The sequence below is a fragment of the Sapajus apella genome, unplaced genomic scaffold, assembly GCF_009761245.1.
Source record: "Sapajus apella isolate SASKATOON/1434 unplaced genomic scaffold, GSC_monkey_1.0 scaffold230, whole genome shotgun sequence".
Lineage (NCBI taxonomy): Eukaryota > Metazoa > Chordata > Mammalia > Primates > Cebidae > Sapajus > Sapajus apella.
In genome coordinates, this window is record NW_022437170.1 from 382,420 (window position 1) to 398,674 (window position 16,255).

Genomic DNA, 16,255 nt, shown 5'->3' on the forward strand with positions numbered 1-16,255 from the left:
AAAGGGAGCGAGAGGGAGGCGGGGGGGGATGTGCCACATGATATTAAGTGACCAGATCTCACAGGAACTCATGTCACACGTGAAAGGGAGCGAGAGGGAGGCGGGGGGGGATGTGCCACATGATATTAAATGACCAGATCTCACAGGAACTCATGTCACATGTGAAAGGGAGCGAGAGGGAGGCGGGGGGGGATGTGCCACATGATATTAAGTGACCAGATCTCACAGGAACTCATGTCACACGTGAAAGGGAGCGAGAGGGAGGCGGGGGGGGATGTGCCACATGATATTAAATGACCAGATCTCACAGGAACTCATGTCACACGTGAAAGCAGGAGCGAGAGGGAGGCGGGGGGGATGTGCCACATGATATTAAATGACCAGATCTCACGGGAACTCACTGTCATGAAGTCTGCGCCCAGCCATGAGGGATGTTACCCATGTGACTCAGATCCAGACACCTTCCACCAGGCCCCGCCTCCGGCATTGGAGATTACAGTTCAGCCTGAGTATATCAAGAAGTGTAGTTCAAATTATTATTTCATCCTGCACTGCTACAAGAGCTTTCTAAAGTATTTCTCTGCTCATTTATTATTCACTTTTTACAGAATAGTCAACTGATCTTTTAAATGCAGAAGACTGAGATTTTCTGAAATTAAAAACCTTTAGCCTGGGCATGGTGGCTGACGCCTGTAATCCCAGCACTGTAGGAGGCCAAGGCGGGCAGCTCGCTTGAGCTCAGGAATTTGAGACCAGCCTGGCCAACAAGTGAAACCCTATCTCTACTAAAACTTCAAAAATTAGCTGGGCATTGTGGCATGTGCCTATAGTCCCAGTTTCTCAGGAATCTGAGACAGGAGGATTAACTTGAACCCAGGACGTTGAGGCTGCAGCAAGCCAAGATTGAGCCACTGCACTCCAGCCTGGGTGACAGAGTAAGACCCTGTCTCAAAAAAAAAAAAAGCCTTAAAAATGTAAACAACTTTTTACCGTGGTTTAGGGTAATTTGGTTCTGCTTTCATTCCGTTCACTCAGTGGGTTTTAGCTGTCCTGGCCTTTTTCTGTTTCTTAAACCCTGCCAATCCGGCTTCCTCCTCAGGAACTTTGTACTTGGTATTCCTTCTGTTTGGAGAGTTAATTTTCTTTTCTTTTCTTTTTTTTTCTTTTTCTTTTGAGACAAAGTCTCACCCAGGCTGGATGAGTACAGTGGTATGATCTCAGCTCACTGCAACTTCTGCCTTCCGGGTTCAAGCAATTCTCCTGCCTCAGCTTCCTGAGTAGCTAGGACTACAGGTGTATGCTGCCATGCCCAGCTAATTTTTTGTATTTTTAGTAGAGATGGGGTTTCACCATGTTGCCCAGGCTGGTCTTGAACTCCTGAGCTCAGGCAATCCACCTGCCTCGGCCTCCCAAATTGCTAGGATTACAGGCGTGAGCCACCTCTCCGGCCCCATTTTCATCTTTAATGTCTCATTCTCACCCTACCTAAATGTCATGCCATAGTTATTTTGTATCCTATGAATTTATTTTTCAGTTAGGTAAAATCTTGCAGTAATAAAATTCAGATATAAAATAATTAGCAAGTGGCTTCCAAGTACCAACTTTATTATTATTGTTGTTATTATTTTTTGAGACAGTGTCTCACTCCATCACCCAAGCTGGAGTGCAGTGGCCCAATCTGGGCTCACTGCAACTTCTGCCTCCCGGGTTCAAATGATTCTCCTGCTTCAGCCTTCCTAGTAGCTGGAATTATAGGTGCCCGCCACCATGCCCAGCTAATCCAAGTGCCAATTTTAAACCTATTTTGAAAACTGTTTTTGGTTTCTGGTAATTTGCCACCAGTTTTCATGGGGAGGCCTGTTTTGGTTTGTTTTGATTCCGTTCCCTTGGCCCCATGCTTGGCCAATATTTCTTTTGAACCAGTGTTGTGTGCTGGTTATCAAAAGAGAAAGATTGATAACATGGCAGCCCTAAAGCTCTTTAATTCCATGTCAGGTTTATGGGATGATTCAAAAAGTTATCTTTTGTTTGTTTTTTTCTAGATGGCTGGGAAGAATGGTACCAGCAAAACCAAGATGAGCTTGAAAGTGTTGAAAGGAGCTATGCTTGTAGTGTGTTGAGAAGACTTAATCTGAGCAAAACCCATGATTCTTCAAGACAAAGATTCTATAACACACATGGAAAAAGTTGGACCCAAAACTCAGCTTCAAGCAGAAGTTGTTTAAGAAAGAATCCTGATAAGTTTCATGGTTATGAAGAACCATATTTTCTTAAGCATCCAAGAGCTCATAGCATAGAAAAAAACTGTGTGTGTAGTGAATGTGGGAAAGCTTTTCGTTGTAAATCACAGCTCATTGTACATCTCAGAATTCATACAGGAGAGAGACCTTATGAATGCAGTAAATGTGAAAGAGCCTTCAGTGCCAAGTCAAACCTTAATGCTCATCAGAGAGTTCACACAGGAGAAAAGCCCTACTCATGTGGTGAATGTGAGAAGGTCTTCTCCTTCAGGTCACAGCTCATTGTCCATCAGGAAATTCACACAGGAGGGAAACCCTATGGTTGCAGTGAGTGTGGGAAAGCCTACAGTTGGAAATCACAGCTTATTTTACACCAGAGAAGCCATACAGGAGTGAAACCCTATGAATGTAGTGAATGTGGGAAAGCCTTTAGTTTGAAGTCTCCATTTGTTGTGCACCAGAGAACTCATACAGGAGTGAAACCCCATAAATGCGATGAATGTGGGAAAGCCTTTCGGAGTAAGTCCTATCTCCTTGTTCACATTCGAATGCACACAGGAGAAAAACCCTATCAATGCAGCGATTGTGGAAAAGCCTTCAATATGAAGATGCAGCTCATCGTACATCAGGGAGTCCACACAGGAAATAATCCTTACCAGTGCAGTGAATGTGGGAAAGCCTTTGGTAGGAAGGAACAGCTCACTGCACATCTGAGAGCTCATGCAGGAGAGAAGCCCTATGGGTGCAGCGAATGTGGGAAGGCGTTCAGCAGCAAGTCATACCTTGTTATACATCGGAGAACACACACGGGAGAGAGACCCTATGAATGTGGTTTGTGTGAGAGAGCCTTTTGTGGGAAATCACAGCTGATTATACATCAGAGAACTCATTCAACTGAGAAGCCCTATGAATGTAATGAATGTGAAAAAGCCTATCCTAGGAAGGCATCACTGCAGATACATCAGAAAACTCATTCAGGAGAGAAACCTTTTAAATGCAGTGAATGTGGAAAAGCCTTCACTCAGAAGTCGTCTCTCAGTGAACATCAGAGAGTTCACACAGGAGAGAAACCATGGAAATGCTCTGAATGTGGGAAATCCTTCTGTTGGAACTCAGGGCTTCGTATACATCGGAAGACTCACAAATGAGAAGTCAGAATGACGCACATGTGAGAAACTGTGTCACAGAAGCTGATTTCAGGAGACTTTAGATAACAGAGACAGGATTTACAAGCAGGAGGCCCTAAAACTACGCTCATGTCAAAAATCATGTAGGAGAGAAATCAGCCATATTTGGGATGAGTGTAAAAGCCTTCAGAAATGAGTTACAAATCTTTGTAGATGAAAATAATTGAAGGAATGAGGAGCAGTAAATGTATGAAATGTTGTAGCCTATTATGAAGGTAATCTGGTAAAGAATACCAGAGTATCCTCTTCTTGCTAAGAAATCCACATTTCTAAGTTATCCACATGAATAAATTAGGGAAGCATTTTCCCATGGAAAGCGTGTTCCGTGGAAAGTCACATTCCAGATTTGAAGCTATGTTTTTATAAAATAAAATCTCAGTTATAAACAGTTGACTTTTCATGGTAGAGTTTAAAGGTTGTTTGTTTGTTTTAATATGTAAATAAAGTAATGATCAGGAAAACCACAGGGAATAGATTCTTAAAGTTAAGGGATATTTAATGTGACTTCCCTGAGTTAACACTGAATATCATTTCTAAAATTTTTAGTATTTTATTTTTTAATGTAACTTGTTCTATATCTCTCTATATATTTGATAGTTTGTGGAATAACATCCCCCAGTATTTTCCATATTAAATACTAATTGTCTTTTTATTTCTTTTTCATAAGCAGAACTGGCGGTTTATTACAGAGCTGCTGCTTAAGAAAACTCATTGTAATGAACATTTATTATATGTTGGCAGTTGTGTGTGTGTTCTCCATTAATTGAGTTGAGCTCCCTTGTTTTCTCTGGAGAAATACCTCCCCTCTCTGGGGTGCTTCCTGTGGTGTCTTTCAGGTATCCTTTCCACTAGCTACAGGTGAGCATTTTACCCATTGTTGGATAATGGTAATCTCTTTTTCAGAATTTGGAGTCTGTAATTCATTCACACATGAACCAGAAAATGTCAGAACTCATTCATTCTTTTTTTTTTTTTTTTTTTTTTTTTTGAGACGGAGTTTTTCTCTTGTTTCCCAGGCTGGAGTGCAATGGCGCGATCTCGGCTCACCGCAACCTCCGCCTCATGGGTTCAGGCAATTCTCCTGCCTCAGCCTCCTGAGTAGCTGGGATTACAGGCACGCGCCACCATGCCCAGCTAATTTTTTGTATTTTTAGTAGAGACGGGGTTTCACCATGTTGACCAGGATGGTCTCGATCTCTTGACCTCGTGATCCACCCGCCTCGGCCTCCCAAAGTGCTGGGATTACAGGCTTGAGCCACCGTGCCCGGCCAGAACTCATTCATTCTTGTCCCAGAATTCTGTTGAGACCATCCATTCATTCTGGCAAATTGATTGCAAGAATAACTGTGGATGCTATCCCTTTAGAACCTGCTTCTCTTATCTGTGTGCTTCCTCACTTCTCAATAAAAATGTCTTTTGCTTTTTGTTGTTTGGGTTTTTGTTTTGTTTTGTTTTGTTTTGCTTAATTTGAGGAGAATGACTTTCTATTTCTTGTAACCTAAGGGCTTTAATTGGTAAGTTTTTGCCTTGGTAGGGTGTAGTTAGCAAAGCGGGATATGTGATTTAGGTTTTTTTTTTTTTTTTTCCCCCAAGACAAGAAAATCACATTTATATTTGAAGATAGGAACTTTTAGCCCATCATGTGAAATGGTGTTACTGTTTCTGTACACCTAGAACATTGTAGTCCCTGATGGTGAGATTTTGGAAACAGTGAAGAACTGTGGCCTTATAAGAATTTTAAATTTATGAGAAAATCTGGGACAGGAAAGGAGATGGCTGATTTTGATCATGCCAGATCTTAGACCATGAGAATGACAAGCTTGAAGCCCTGAGATCACATCTCAAGATGGAGCATCAGAGTCAGCAACTTGGACATTGCTGAAATAATTTCATTGTTAAAGGCTGAGATACGGTACATACAAATGCTGTAGGTAGTATAACATCATTGTTAAAGGCCGAGATAAAGTCAAACCTCTCCTGAATTCCTGACAAACAGAAACCATCAGAGATAACACCACCTTTGTTGCTATTTGTGGTATAAATTTTGAGGTGATATTTTAGACCATAGCAGTGATTGGAATAGAAATTTAGTGTTGGAAGTGGGGTGCTACTCATTTGCATCACTGGACTTAGCACTGGATGATGAGCAGAATCTGAAAGGCCCTTGAGGAAAATATCAGTAAAGCCCAATGGGCTTTGGGGAGGGTTAGCAGAGTCCAAAAGTCATCAGGGAGGGCTTGAGGGAAGACAAGGAAAGCATTGAAACATGGAGAAAATGAGACTTTGTTATGCAGTGACAGGAGGTTTATCCACACTGTTACCTGCTATAAATGGAAAACAGAAAATGTACCTAATAACCTCAATGATATAGCTAAGGGTTTTCTAGGCATAGTGTTCAGGATGCTACCTGGCTTCTCATTGCTTATAATAAAATGAGAGGAAAGAGAACTAAAAGTGAACCATTCCATGGAGGAAATAATTAAATGGGCCAGAACAGTCTTTTCAGCTTGTAAAGTAAGAAAGCTCTTCAGGGAAAAGATGCAATCCAAGGCTGGCTACAGGACCCTCATAAGATTTCAGAAAGATCTAAATAGGTACCTCCTGACCCTCTTCAATGAATAATCAGAAAGGACTTCTAAGGACTTGAGGGAATGCTTCCACGGGCCCTCTCTCATAAGCAACAGAACTGCTAAGAATTTTAAGGGTGAGGTCCCACAGAAGGCCCACAGAGAGCCCATCGTAGAGAAAGTCTTACTTCTTTTCTCTCTTTTTTTTGGAGATGGAGTTTTGCTGTTGTCACCCAGGCTGGATGGCGCAATCTTGGCTCACCGCAACCTCCACCTCCCAGGTTCAAGTGATTCTCCTGACTCAGCCTCCAGAGTAGCTGGGACTACAGGCGCCCACCACCAAGCCCAGCTAATTTTTTTTTTTTTATTTTTTTTTGTAGAGACGAGGTTTCTCCATGTTGGTCAGGCTGGTCTCAAACTCCTCACCTTTAGTCATCCACCTGCCTCGGCCTCCCAAAGTGCTGGGATTGAAGGCATGAGCTACCATGCCCGGCTGGAAGAAATCTCTTATTTCTTAGGAGATTTTTGGGATGTGGCTTTTGTTTAGTGGAATGGGTTGTACACAGATAGATAAAAATCCCACACACTTTTAAAAACAGTGATTCTAACTTGACAGATAGGGCAAACTGTATAAAAAAAAGGTATTTGAACTCAACCTTTTTGCTCAGGAAGGAGGTTGAGAAGGATACTCAACTGCAAACATGTTCACATTTTATGAAAAACAATGGATGACTCAGCAGAACCAAGATCCAGAGAGTAGAACAAAGAGCCATGGAGAACTCCGAGAAAGCAGAGCCAAACCCTAATCACTCAACTGGTATTGGGACCCCAGCAGGATTTGAGGGTTTCTATGGAACAGCGGCTACTGTGTGCCTCCTCTTGTCACCACTTTTGAGTAAGAGTATTGACAGCTTTTCTGTGTCTGCCCCACTGTTATGTTATGGGTGTGTACGATGAAAATAACTTGTTTCATATTTCACAGGCATGCAGATTTGGAGAAATAGCACCTCAGGAACTGCGTCCAAGGAAGCAACCCTGCAGAGCCCCGTCTGCACCTGTAGCAGAGTTTGACGAGATCCTGGACTTCAATCTGATATTATAATGGGAGGGGACATCAGGGATCTGGGCAGACTTGCTTCCAAAGATAGCAAAAGCAGTATCTCTTATTGAACATTCTCTTCTACAGCATGACTGCTACTTCTCCCGTGAGAGTTGAGGTTGACACCAGCTCCTTGAACCTGGGTGGACTTGTATTTGCCTGTAGCCAAAAAAATGCAGTAGAAATAGGAAAGGTACAGTGGCTCACACCTGTCATTCCAGTGCCTCAGGAGGCCAAGGCAGGAATATTGCTTGAGCCCAGGAGTTTGTGACAAGCTTGGGAAACACAGTGAGACCCCGTTTCTATTTAAAAAAGAAAAAAAGAATGCAGCAGACACGAAGCTGTGTAACTTCCAAAGCTAGGTCATGAAAGGACCTGGAGCCCCGACCCCAGGCTGCCAGGAGGCTTCAGCCAGGGCTGCCTGCACACTCCACAAAGCAAGTGGGGGCCCTGCCCCCCCAGGCACAGGACCTGGCATCTCTGAACTCTGCATCCTCAGGCCTGGGTAGGACCTCTCCCCTCACAGGCTTGGGGATATCTGCTCCCAGCACCCACTCCAGTCTTGGAGCGCCGTTGGAGTTGAGCTCAGGCACTGTCACAGCCTAGCTGGATGTACATGTGCTCAGGGCAGCACTGACACACCAGCCCCCACCGCCTCAGACCTTCCAGACTTTGGTGCCAACAAGTGCAGGGAGAGGCCAAAGGGGGCCTGAGGGCAGCTCGGTGCTGGCCTACAGGTGCCCCTTGGTGTAAGCAGCCTAAGCGCCATGGGCAGTGGCAAGAGACAGGCTCCTGGGAGGAAGGGGGCAGGTCCCTGGTGAGGCCCCACCTTCAGGCCAGGGAGGACCTGAGGCTGGGGGCCAGGCTGCCAGTCCCATGAACTGGGAGTGGGAACTTACGGTTCCTTTTCCTGGCTGCCCATGGCCACCCATAAACCAATTGGCAAGCACTTCCTCCTCTCTGAGACCCATAAAAGCCCCAGGCTTAGCCAGAGGTGAACAGATGGGGGGACCACCCGCCTGCAGAGAGGAGCCAGCCACTCTAGGGCCTCCTCCCTGCTGAGAGCTGAACACTTACCAGGACAACTAGCCGCAGAGAGGAGCTGCCCTCTGTGCTGGGAGGTGAACACTGGAGGGACACCCTGGCTGTAGATAGGAGATGCCCCCTGTGGGTCTCCTCTGAGCTGTTCTATCACTCAACAAAGCCCCTCTTCATCTTGCTCACCCTTCGCTTGTCTGCGTACCTCCTCCTTCCTGGCTGCCGGACAAGAACTCAAGGCCTGCTGAATGGCAAGGCTGAAAGAGCTGTAACACAAACAGGACTGAAACATGCCCCTTGCTCACCACATTGTGGGCGAAGAGAAAGAGAGAAGAGCTTCAGTCCTTCAAGGAGCCCAGACCTGGGAGATCCTTGAGCCATGGCTGTGACTCCCTCTTTGGGGCCCTGTGGTTCTTGGCGTCTCCAAGCTTCTGGGCACCACCGCATTCCCTAGTGCCAGCCATGGAAGCTGCTTGTGGTGTGCCTAGCCCAGCCGCAGCCTCACAGAGAGCTGGCACCCATGCCAGCACCTGAAGCTGCCTGCCCCACAGCAGCAGCCAGCGTGTCTGACTGCACAGTGGCTGATTGCCATCCTTGCTCACACACCCCTTGCTGCTCCACACCTGACTCACAATCTCACTTGGAGGTGTGGGATCTGGGTTGGTGGTGTGAGCTGAGCACAGTATAGCAGGCCATGTGGGCAGAATGAGCCCGTCGGGCACGAGCAAAACTCAGGCAAAGGTGCCACCAGCCACAGAGTTTTCTGACCAGAAAAGTGACACCCCAAAGATCCCATAACATTTTTTTAAAGATAGAGTTTCACTCTTGTCACCCAGGCTGGAGTGCAGTGATGCAATCGGCTCACTGCAACCTCTGCCTCTCAAGTTCAAGCGATTCTCCTGCCTCAGCCTCCCAGATAGCTGGGATTACAAGTGTCCACCACCATACCCAGCTAATTTTTAGTAGAGACGGGGTTTCACCATGTTGGTCAGGCTGGTCTTGAACTCCTGACCTCAGGTGATCCACCTGCCTTGGCCTCACAAAGTGCTGGGATTACAGGCGTGAGCCAACATCATCTTGTAAGAGCACTAAACATATTGGATCAGGCCCCCAGTCTCATGACCTAATTCATTAATTATTTTGAGACAGGGTCTTGCTCTGCTGCTCAAGCTAGAGTGCAGTGGCATGATCATAGTTCACAGCAGTCTCAAACGTCGAGGCTCAGGTGATCCTCCCCCTCAGCCTCCTGAGAAGTTGGGACTACAGGCATGTGCCACCATGGCTGGCTAGTTAAAAGAATTTTTTTTTTGAGATGGAGTCTCGCTCTGTCACCAGGTTGGAGTGCAGTGGTGTGATCTCGCTCACTGCAACCTCTGCCTCCTAGGTTCAAGTAATTCTCCTGCCTCAGCCTCCCTAGTAGCTGGGACTACAGGCACCTGCTACCATGCCCAGCTAATTTTTGTATTTTTAGTAGAGACGGGGTTTCACCGTGTTGGCCAGGATGGTCTCGATCTCTTGACCTCATGATCTGCCTGCCTAGGCCTCCCAAAGTGCTGGATTACAGGCATGGGCCACTGTGTCTGGCAAAAGAATTTATTTTAGAGATGGGGTCTTGCTATGTTGCCCAGTCTGGTCTTGAACTCCTAGGCTCAAGCAATCCTCCTGCCTCAGCCTGCCAAAGTGCTAAGATTACAGGCATGAGCCACCGCTCCTGGCCTCTCATGACTTCATTTAGCCTTGATTATTTTCTTTTTTGTTTTGTTTTGTTTTGCGTGTGTGTGTGTGTGTGTGTGTGTGTGTGTGTGTGTGTGTGTGTGTTTTAATGCCTTAATTATTTTCTTAGATATTCCACTTCCCAATACAGCAACACTGGGGGTTAGGGCTTCAATATATGACTTAAGGGGCACATTCAGTCCATGAAACCACCAACATCCAATAAGAAAATATACTATAAGCCAGGCACGGTGGCTCATGCCTGTAATCCCAGCACTTTGGGAGGCCAAGGCAGGCGGATCACCTGTGGTCAGGAGTTCAAGACAAGCCTGGCCAACATGGTGAAACCCCATCTCTACAAAATACAAACAAATTTAGCTAAGCATGGTGGCGTGCGCCTGCAATCTCAGCTACTTGGTGGAAGAATCACTTGAACCTGGGTGGTGGAGGTACCAGTGAGCTGAGGTTGTGCCATTGTGCTCCAGCCTGGGCAACAGAGTGAGACTTCATCTCAAAAAAAGAAAAAAAGAAATCATACTATTAAAAACCCTCATATTCATTATAGCAGTAGAAATGATAAGTTAGTTAGAAATATATCTCATAAAATGTTAAATTTAAAATGAGAACTAGCTGGAAATAAATCTTCCCAAAACCACTGAGAATTTATGAATACAGTAATTTTTTAAAATTTGCAAAAGAGAAACTAAAAAACGGAAAGATATATTTGTTACTGACCAATAGGCTTCCTTCATGAGATGCACAAAAGCCAACATTATGGTTCCTTTTTTTGAGGGTAAAAAAAAAGCTTTGTTCCAAGTCAACTGGCAAAGAGACAGGAGACAATGCTCAAATCTGTCTCTGATTAGAGGTGGGTCAAGTTTCTATGGCGTTTCTACCTAGGCTCAGAGGATGCCAGTGCAGCTGGCTTGCCAGGCTAGTGATGATAACAATTAGAGGCCGGGCGCGGTGGCTCACGCCTATAATCCCAGCACTTTGGGAGGCCGAGGCGGGTGGATCACGAGGTCAAGAGATCGAGACCATCCTGGTCAACAAGGTGAAACCTCGTCTCTACTAAAAATACAAAAATTAGCTGGGCATGATGGTGCGTGCCTGTAGTCCCAGCTACTCGGGAGGCTGAGACAGGAGAATTGCTTGAACCCAGGAGGCGGAGGTTGCAGTGAGCCGAGATCGTGCCATTGCACTCCAGCACGGGTAACAAGAGCGAAACTCCGTCTCAAAAAAAAAAAAATTAGAATTTAAAGCTTTTGCATTGCACATGCAAAGGCAATTTTGGCTCTGTGTTTACCTGCAACAAGTTAAGAAATGGTTAATTTGTTTGAGCTGGTTCCACAATTTAAGGTACCCCCACTCCCCTTTTTGTGCATTCCTTAATCTCGAGGGAAACGTGGTGATGACCATTCTAGCTACTTCGTACTTTCAAGGCGTGCAGGTGTGAGTACAAAAAGAATGCATGAGTGGGGCTATTGACATATGAGACGGCTCTGCTCCATCTGTACCTTGACAAGAAGGAAAAGGAATCCCAACATACGTAGAACTATAGTTCCTAATTAGACCCTCAAAAATAGATCTTATCCATGATGGCATTAACAGAGGCCTGGTTGCCATCCTGAGGGAGCTGTTTCCTTCAGCTGCCGTCTGCCTCTGGCCTCCCAGTTTCATCAGGCAGAAGCTGGTTTTGGACTCCAAAAGGATTGAAAATATGGATAAATGGCTTTTCAGGTATCTGGAGACCCAAGGGCCCTTTCAGTCTTACTGTTTTTTCTGAAAAGTAACTGAAGATCAGTTAGGGGTTCACAAGTGTATTCCGGGGTAGAGAAGTTCACTGCGGGCTTCCACAGTCATTCAGGGTTTGGATGACTTGGCCTCACTGCTTCCTTTTGTAAGTGTAACCTGTGTAGTGATTCTAAATGGGTTGGGAAGAGTTTTAAATATTATCAGATATTACTTTTTTTTAGAGATGGGGTCTTGCTCTGTCACCCAGGCTGGAGTGCAGTGGGCAGGTACAATCTTTATTGGTGAATGGTGAACCCAGGGCTTAACTCCTGTTAACTTTATGAATGAATGGGTTACCAGGAGAACGTCATATAGATCCATTTCATTTGGGCTGTAATTGGTCCTCAGGGTTGTGATTTTTCTAGATTTGAAGGAGTACTTGGTCTCCTGGGCTAAGACATTGTAAAAGAACATCTGTAGGAATAAAGTTGCTCCCAGAGACTGTATATATATTTATATGTAGCTAAATAATATATATCTTATATAAAATACATATTATCTATAAATATTCTACATATATGTCACTCACACACAGGCTCACACTTTTTCTTTGCCATAATGAACTGTCCAGCCCCTGCGGAGATCTATGGGAACATGCATTTTCTCATAACTCACAACCCCACCAATGCTACTCCAGGTTCACAGAGGAATGTAAGGAGTATGGACCGACACTTGGTTTGAGTGTGTGATGCTACATTTGGTAGAATTCCAGCTGAAAAGGAAGGAATCCACATTTTACATTGGCCATTTAACAACAGAGCTCACCACCTAATCAGAGAGCAGATGATTGGCTAAACCTGTTAAACACCGATTTTCGTGAAAAGCCAGGTCGCTGCGTTGCAGTGCATTGTGTTGTGGGATTGGGAAGGGCACCTGTGCTGGTTGCACTTGCTTTGACTGAATATGGAATTAAGTATGAAGATTCAGTTTGGTTTATAAGATGAAAAAGAAGGGCAGCATTCTATTCTAAACAGCTGCTTTACTAGGAGAAATACCGACCTAAGATGCAGTTACACTTCAGAGATACCGATGGGCATTGCTGTGTTCAGTAGAAACGTAAATGAAGGCTGGCTTGACTGTGGCATTTTAGAGGAGCTATTAGTACCAATAAACATGAATCTGCAGTCTCAGCTGTGTCATCCAAGCAGTGATGGGCTCAGTACTCTTCAACCACTCTCCCAATGGCTGGAAAAATGCAAACAAAAAAAGAAATCCCTTTATAAAATCAATAAAATGTTAAGAAAAGAAAAAAATTAAAATTGTATCTATTCACAATCAAGCTAGTTAATGTATGCATCACCTCACATAGTTACCTTTTGGGTATGTGTGATTAGAATATTTCATCATATTTTACAGACTTACTGTCAGTACATTTCAAGTATACAATACATTATTAACTATAGTCACCATGCTGTCCATTAGGTCTCCAGAACTTATTCATCTTATAACTGCAAGTTTGTTCTCTTTTTAAAACATCTGACCAACATCACCTCATTTTCCACCCTTGCCACCTGACCTCTGGTAAGCACTCTTCCACTGTTTCTATGAGTTCAATTTTTTAAGATTGCACATCTAAGTGAGATTGTGTGGTATATTCATTCTGTATCTGTGTCTTTCTATTTGTATTTCAGTTTGCATAATGTCCTCCAGGTTCATCCACGTTGTAGTAAATCACAGAATTTTCTTCTTTTTTGAGGCCAAGTACTCTTCTATTGTGTACACATGCCATAATTTATCTTTTGATAGATGCTTAGGTTGTTTCTATATCTTCACTACTGTGAATAATGCTGCAATGAACATGGGTGTGCAGCTATGTCTGAGATGGTAATTTTATTTCTTTTGGATATAGACTGCTATGATTTGAATGTGTGTCCCCTCCGAAACTCATGTTGCAACTTAACCTCCATTGTAACAGTGTTAAGAGAGTGGGAAATGTGCCTATGGCAATTGAGAGGTAGGACTTTTGAGGGGTAACTAGGATCAGATGAGTTCATGAGGGTGGGGCATTCGTGGCTTATAAGAGGAGAAAGAGAGAAATGAGCTAGCATGCCTGATCCCCCTTGCACCCTGGGCTGCCTTGGGACTCTGCAGAGAGTCCCTGCTGGCAAGAAAGTCCTTACCAGAAGTGTCCCTCAACCTTGGACTTCCCAGTCTCCAGAACTGTAAGAAATAAATTCATTTTCTTTATAAATTATTCAGTGCCAGGTATTCAGTTACAGCAACAGAAAATAAACTAAGACAGAAAATTGATACTGAGGAGTGGGCCTGTTGCCAATAATAAATCCTGAAAATGTGGAAGTGGCTTTGGAACTGGGTAATGGGCAGAGTTTGGAAGGCTTTCGAGGAGTAGGTTGGAAAAAAGCCTAGATTCTCGTAAGGGATTAGAAGACAAGAAGACTGGGGAAAGTTTAGAACTTTTTAGAGATGATTTAAGTGGTCATGACCAGAATGCTGACAGAAATATGGACAGTAAAGGCCATTCTGATGAGGCCTCAGATGAAACTAAGGAACAAGGAGCTGGAAACTGAAGTAAAGGCCATCCTTGTCATAAATGGACAAATAATTTGGTTGGATTGTACCCACGTCCAAGGGTTTTATGGAATGCAGAATTTAAGAGCAATGGATTAGGATAGGTGGCAAAAGAAATATCTAAGAAGCAAAGCAGCATTCAGGCATGGCTACTTTGAACTGTTTACATAAGGCTGCAAGAGTAAAAAGTGACATAAAGACAATTTATAATCAAAAGAAAAGCAAAACAAAAAGACTTGGAAAACTCTCAACCTGGCCATATAAAGAACAAAAATTTTTGTTTGAGAGAATAAAAGATGGGTATGGCCCAGCAAGTGGTTGCTAAAGAGATTAATACAGCTAGAAAGGAGCTAGGTAGTAATCATCAGGACAGTGAGAGAAAGACCCTGAAGGCATTTTAGAGATCTTGAAGGATGCTCCTCCCATCACAGGCCCAGAACCCTAGGAGGGAAGAATTTTTGTGCTTGCTACAGGCTCAATGCTGAGAGCCACCTCAGGTCTCTACTCCCCAAATTCTGGCACAAAGGTCGTTGACTGCCTCAGCTGTGGACCCAGGTGTGGCTCAACCTTCTGCTCCAAAAGACACAAGCCATGCATAAGCCTTGGTGGTATCCATATGGTGCTAATTCTGATACCACATACTATTCACATGTGCTAATATCCACATGGTGCTAAACTCAGAAATCTAGAGCTGTGAAAGCATGATGAACTCCATCTAGGTTTCAAAGGATGTATCAGAGAGCCTAGAGTCCCAGGCACAGACTCTTTGCGGGGGCAATGGTAATAAGAGGGCAATGCTGAGTGAAAATGTGGGGTGAGAGCTGCCACAGGGTTCCCACCAGAGAACCTCCAATGCCTAGTGGGGCCGAGGCAAGTGAACCACCATCAAGACTCAAACTATAAGGCCACCAGCATGCAACACAAGCCTGGGAGAGCTGCAGACACAAGACTCCAACTTGTGAGAGCTGATGGACTGAGGCCATCAAAGCCTAACAGGTGAGACTGCCCAAGGCCTTAGGGGCCCAGCTACTGCACCTGCGTGCAGAGGATGCTGAGCATGGAGTCAAAGGAGATTATTCTTCACCTTTAACATTTAATGTCTGTCCTGCTAAGTGTCAGACTTGCTTTAGCCTGGATACTCCTTACTTTGGGTGTATTGCTCCCTTTTGGAATGGGACTGTGTACCCCTATGCCTGTCCCAGCATTGTATCTTGGAAGTAGACAGCTTGTTTCTATCTCACAGATGAGACTCTTGTCTTTGGACTTCTGAGTTGTACTGAAATAGGTTAACACTTTGGGGGGCCAGGAATGGAATGCTATGGTTTGAATATTTATCCCCTCTCAAACTCATGCTGAAACTTGACTTCCATTGTAACAATGTTAAGAGGGTGAAAAATCTGACTATGGTTTTTGAGAGGTGGGACTTTGGGGAGTTAATTAGGATTAGATGAGGTCATGAGAGTAGGGCATTAGTGACTTTATTAGAAAGATATGTCAACTAGCATACTTGAGCCCCCTTGACATATGATGCCCTGTACCCCCTCTCTGGACTCCACAGAGAGTCCTCACTGGCAAAAAGGCCCTTACCAGATGTAGCCCCTCACCCTTGGATTTCCCAGTCTCCAGAAATTTTCTATGTAAATTATCCAGTCTCAGGTATTCAGTTACAGCAACAGAAAACAGACTAAGACACATGCCCATAAATGGGATTGCTGGATCACATGGTCATTCTATTTTTAATTTTTTGAGGAACCTCCATGCTGCATTCCATAATGGCCGTACCAATTTGGCTGTCACCAACAATCTATGAAGTTTCTCTTTTCTCCATGTGTTCACCAAGACTAAACCTTTTCACTTTTTGGTAACAGTCACCCTAACAAGCCTGAGGTGATGTCGCATTGTGGTTTTGATTGGCATCTTCCTCATACTTAGTAATGTAGAGAACCTTTTCATATACCTATTGGCCATTTGTATGTCTTCTTTGGGAAAATGTCTGTTTAGGTCCTTTACTCATTTTTCAATAAAGTTATTTGTGTTTTTCTGGCTATTTAGTTGTATGATTTCCTTGCATATTTTAGATATTAACCA

At 44.2% G+C, this 16,255-nt stretch overlaps 1 protein-coding gene and 1 pseudogene across 2 annotated transcripts in view; both read left to right on the forward strand.

Moving 5' to 3' along the window:
• Positions 1–4,385, forward strand: part of ZNF26 (zinc finger protein 26) — a 25,806-nt gene extending 21,421 nt beyond the window's left edge. For both annotated transcript variants that reach the window (XM_032271389.1, XM_032271388.1), the window contains exon 4: positions 2,043–4,385. In XM_032271389.1, the coding sequence (XP_032127280.1) occupies positions 2,043–3,388 (1,346 nt within the window). In that variant the 3' untranslated portion in view covers positions 3,389–4,385. The remainder of the gene's footprint in view (positions 1–2,042) is intronic.
• Positions 4,386–12,196: 7,811 nt separating this feature from the next.
• LOC116544783 lies at positions 12,197–12,889 on the forward strand (annotated as a pseudogene).
• Positions 12,890–16,255: the final 3,366 nt, after the last annotated feature.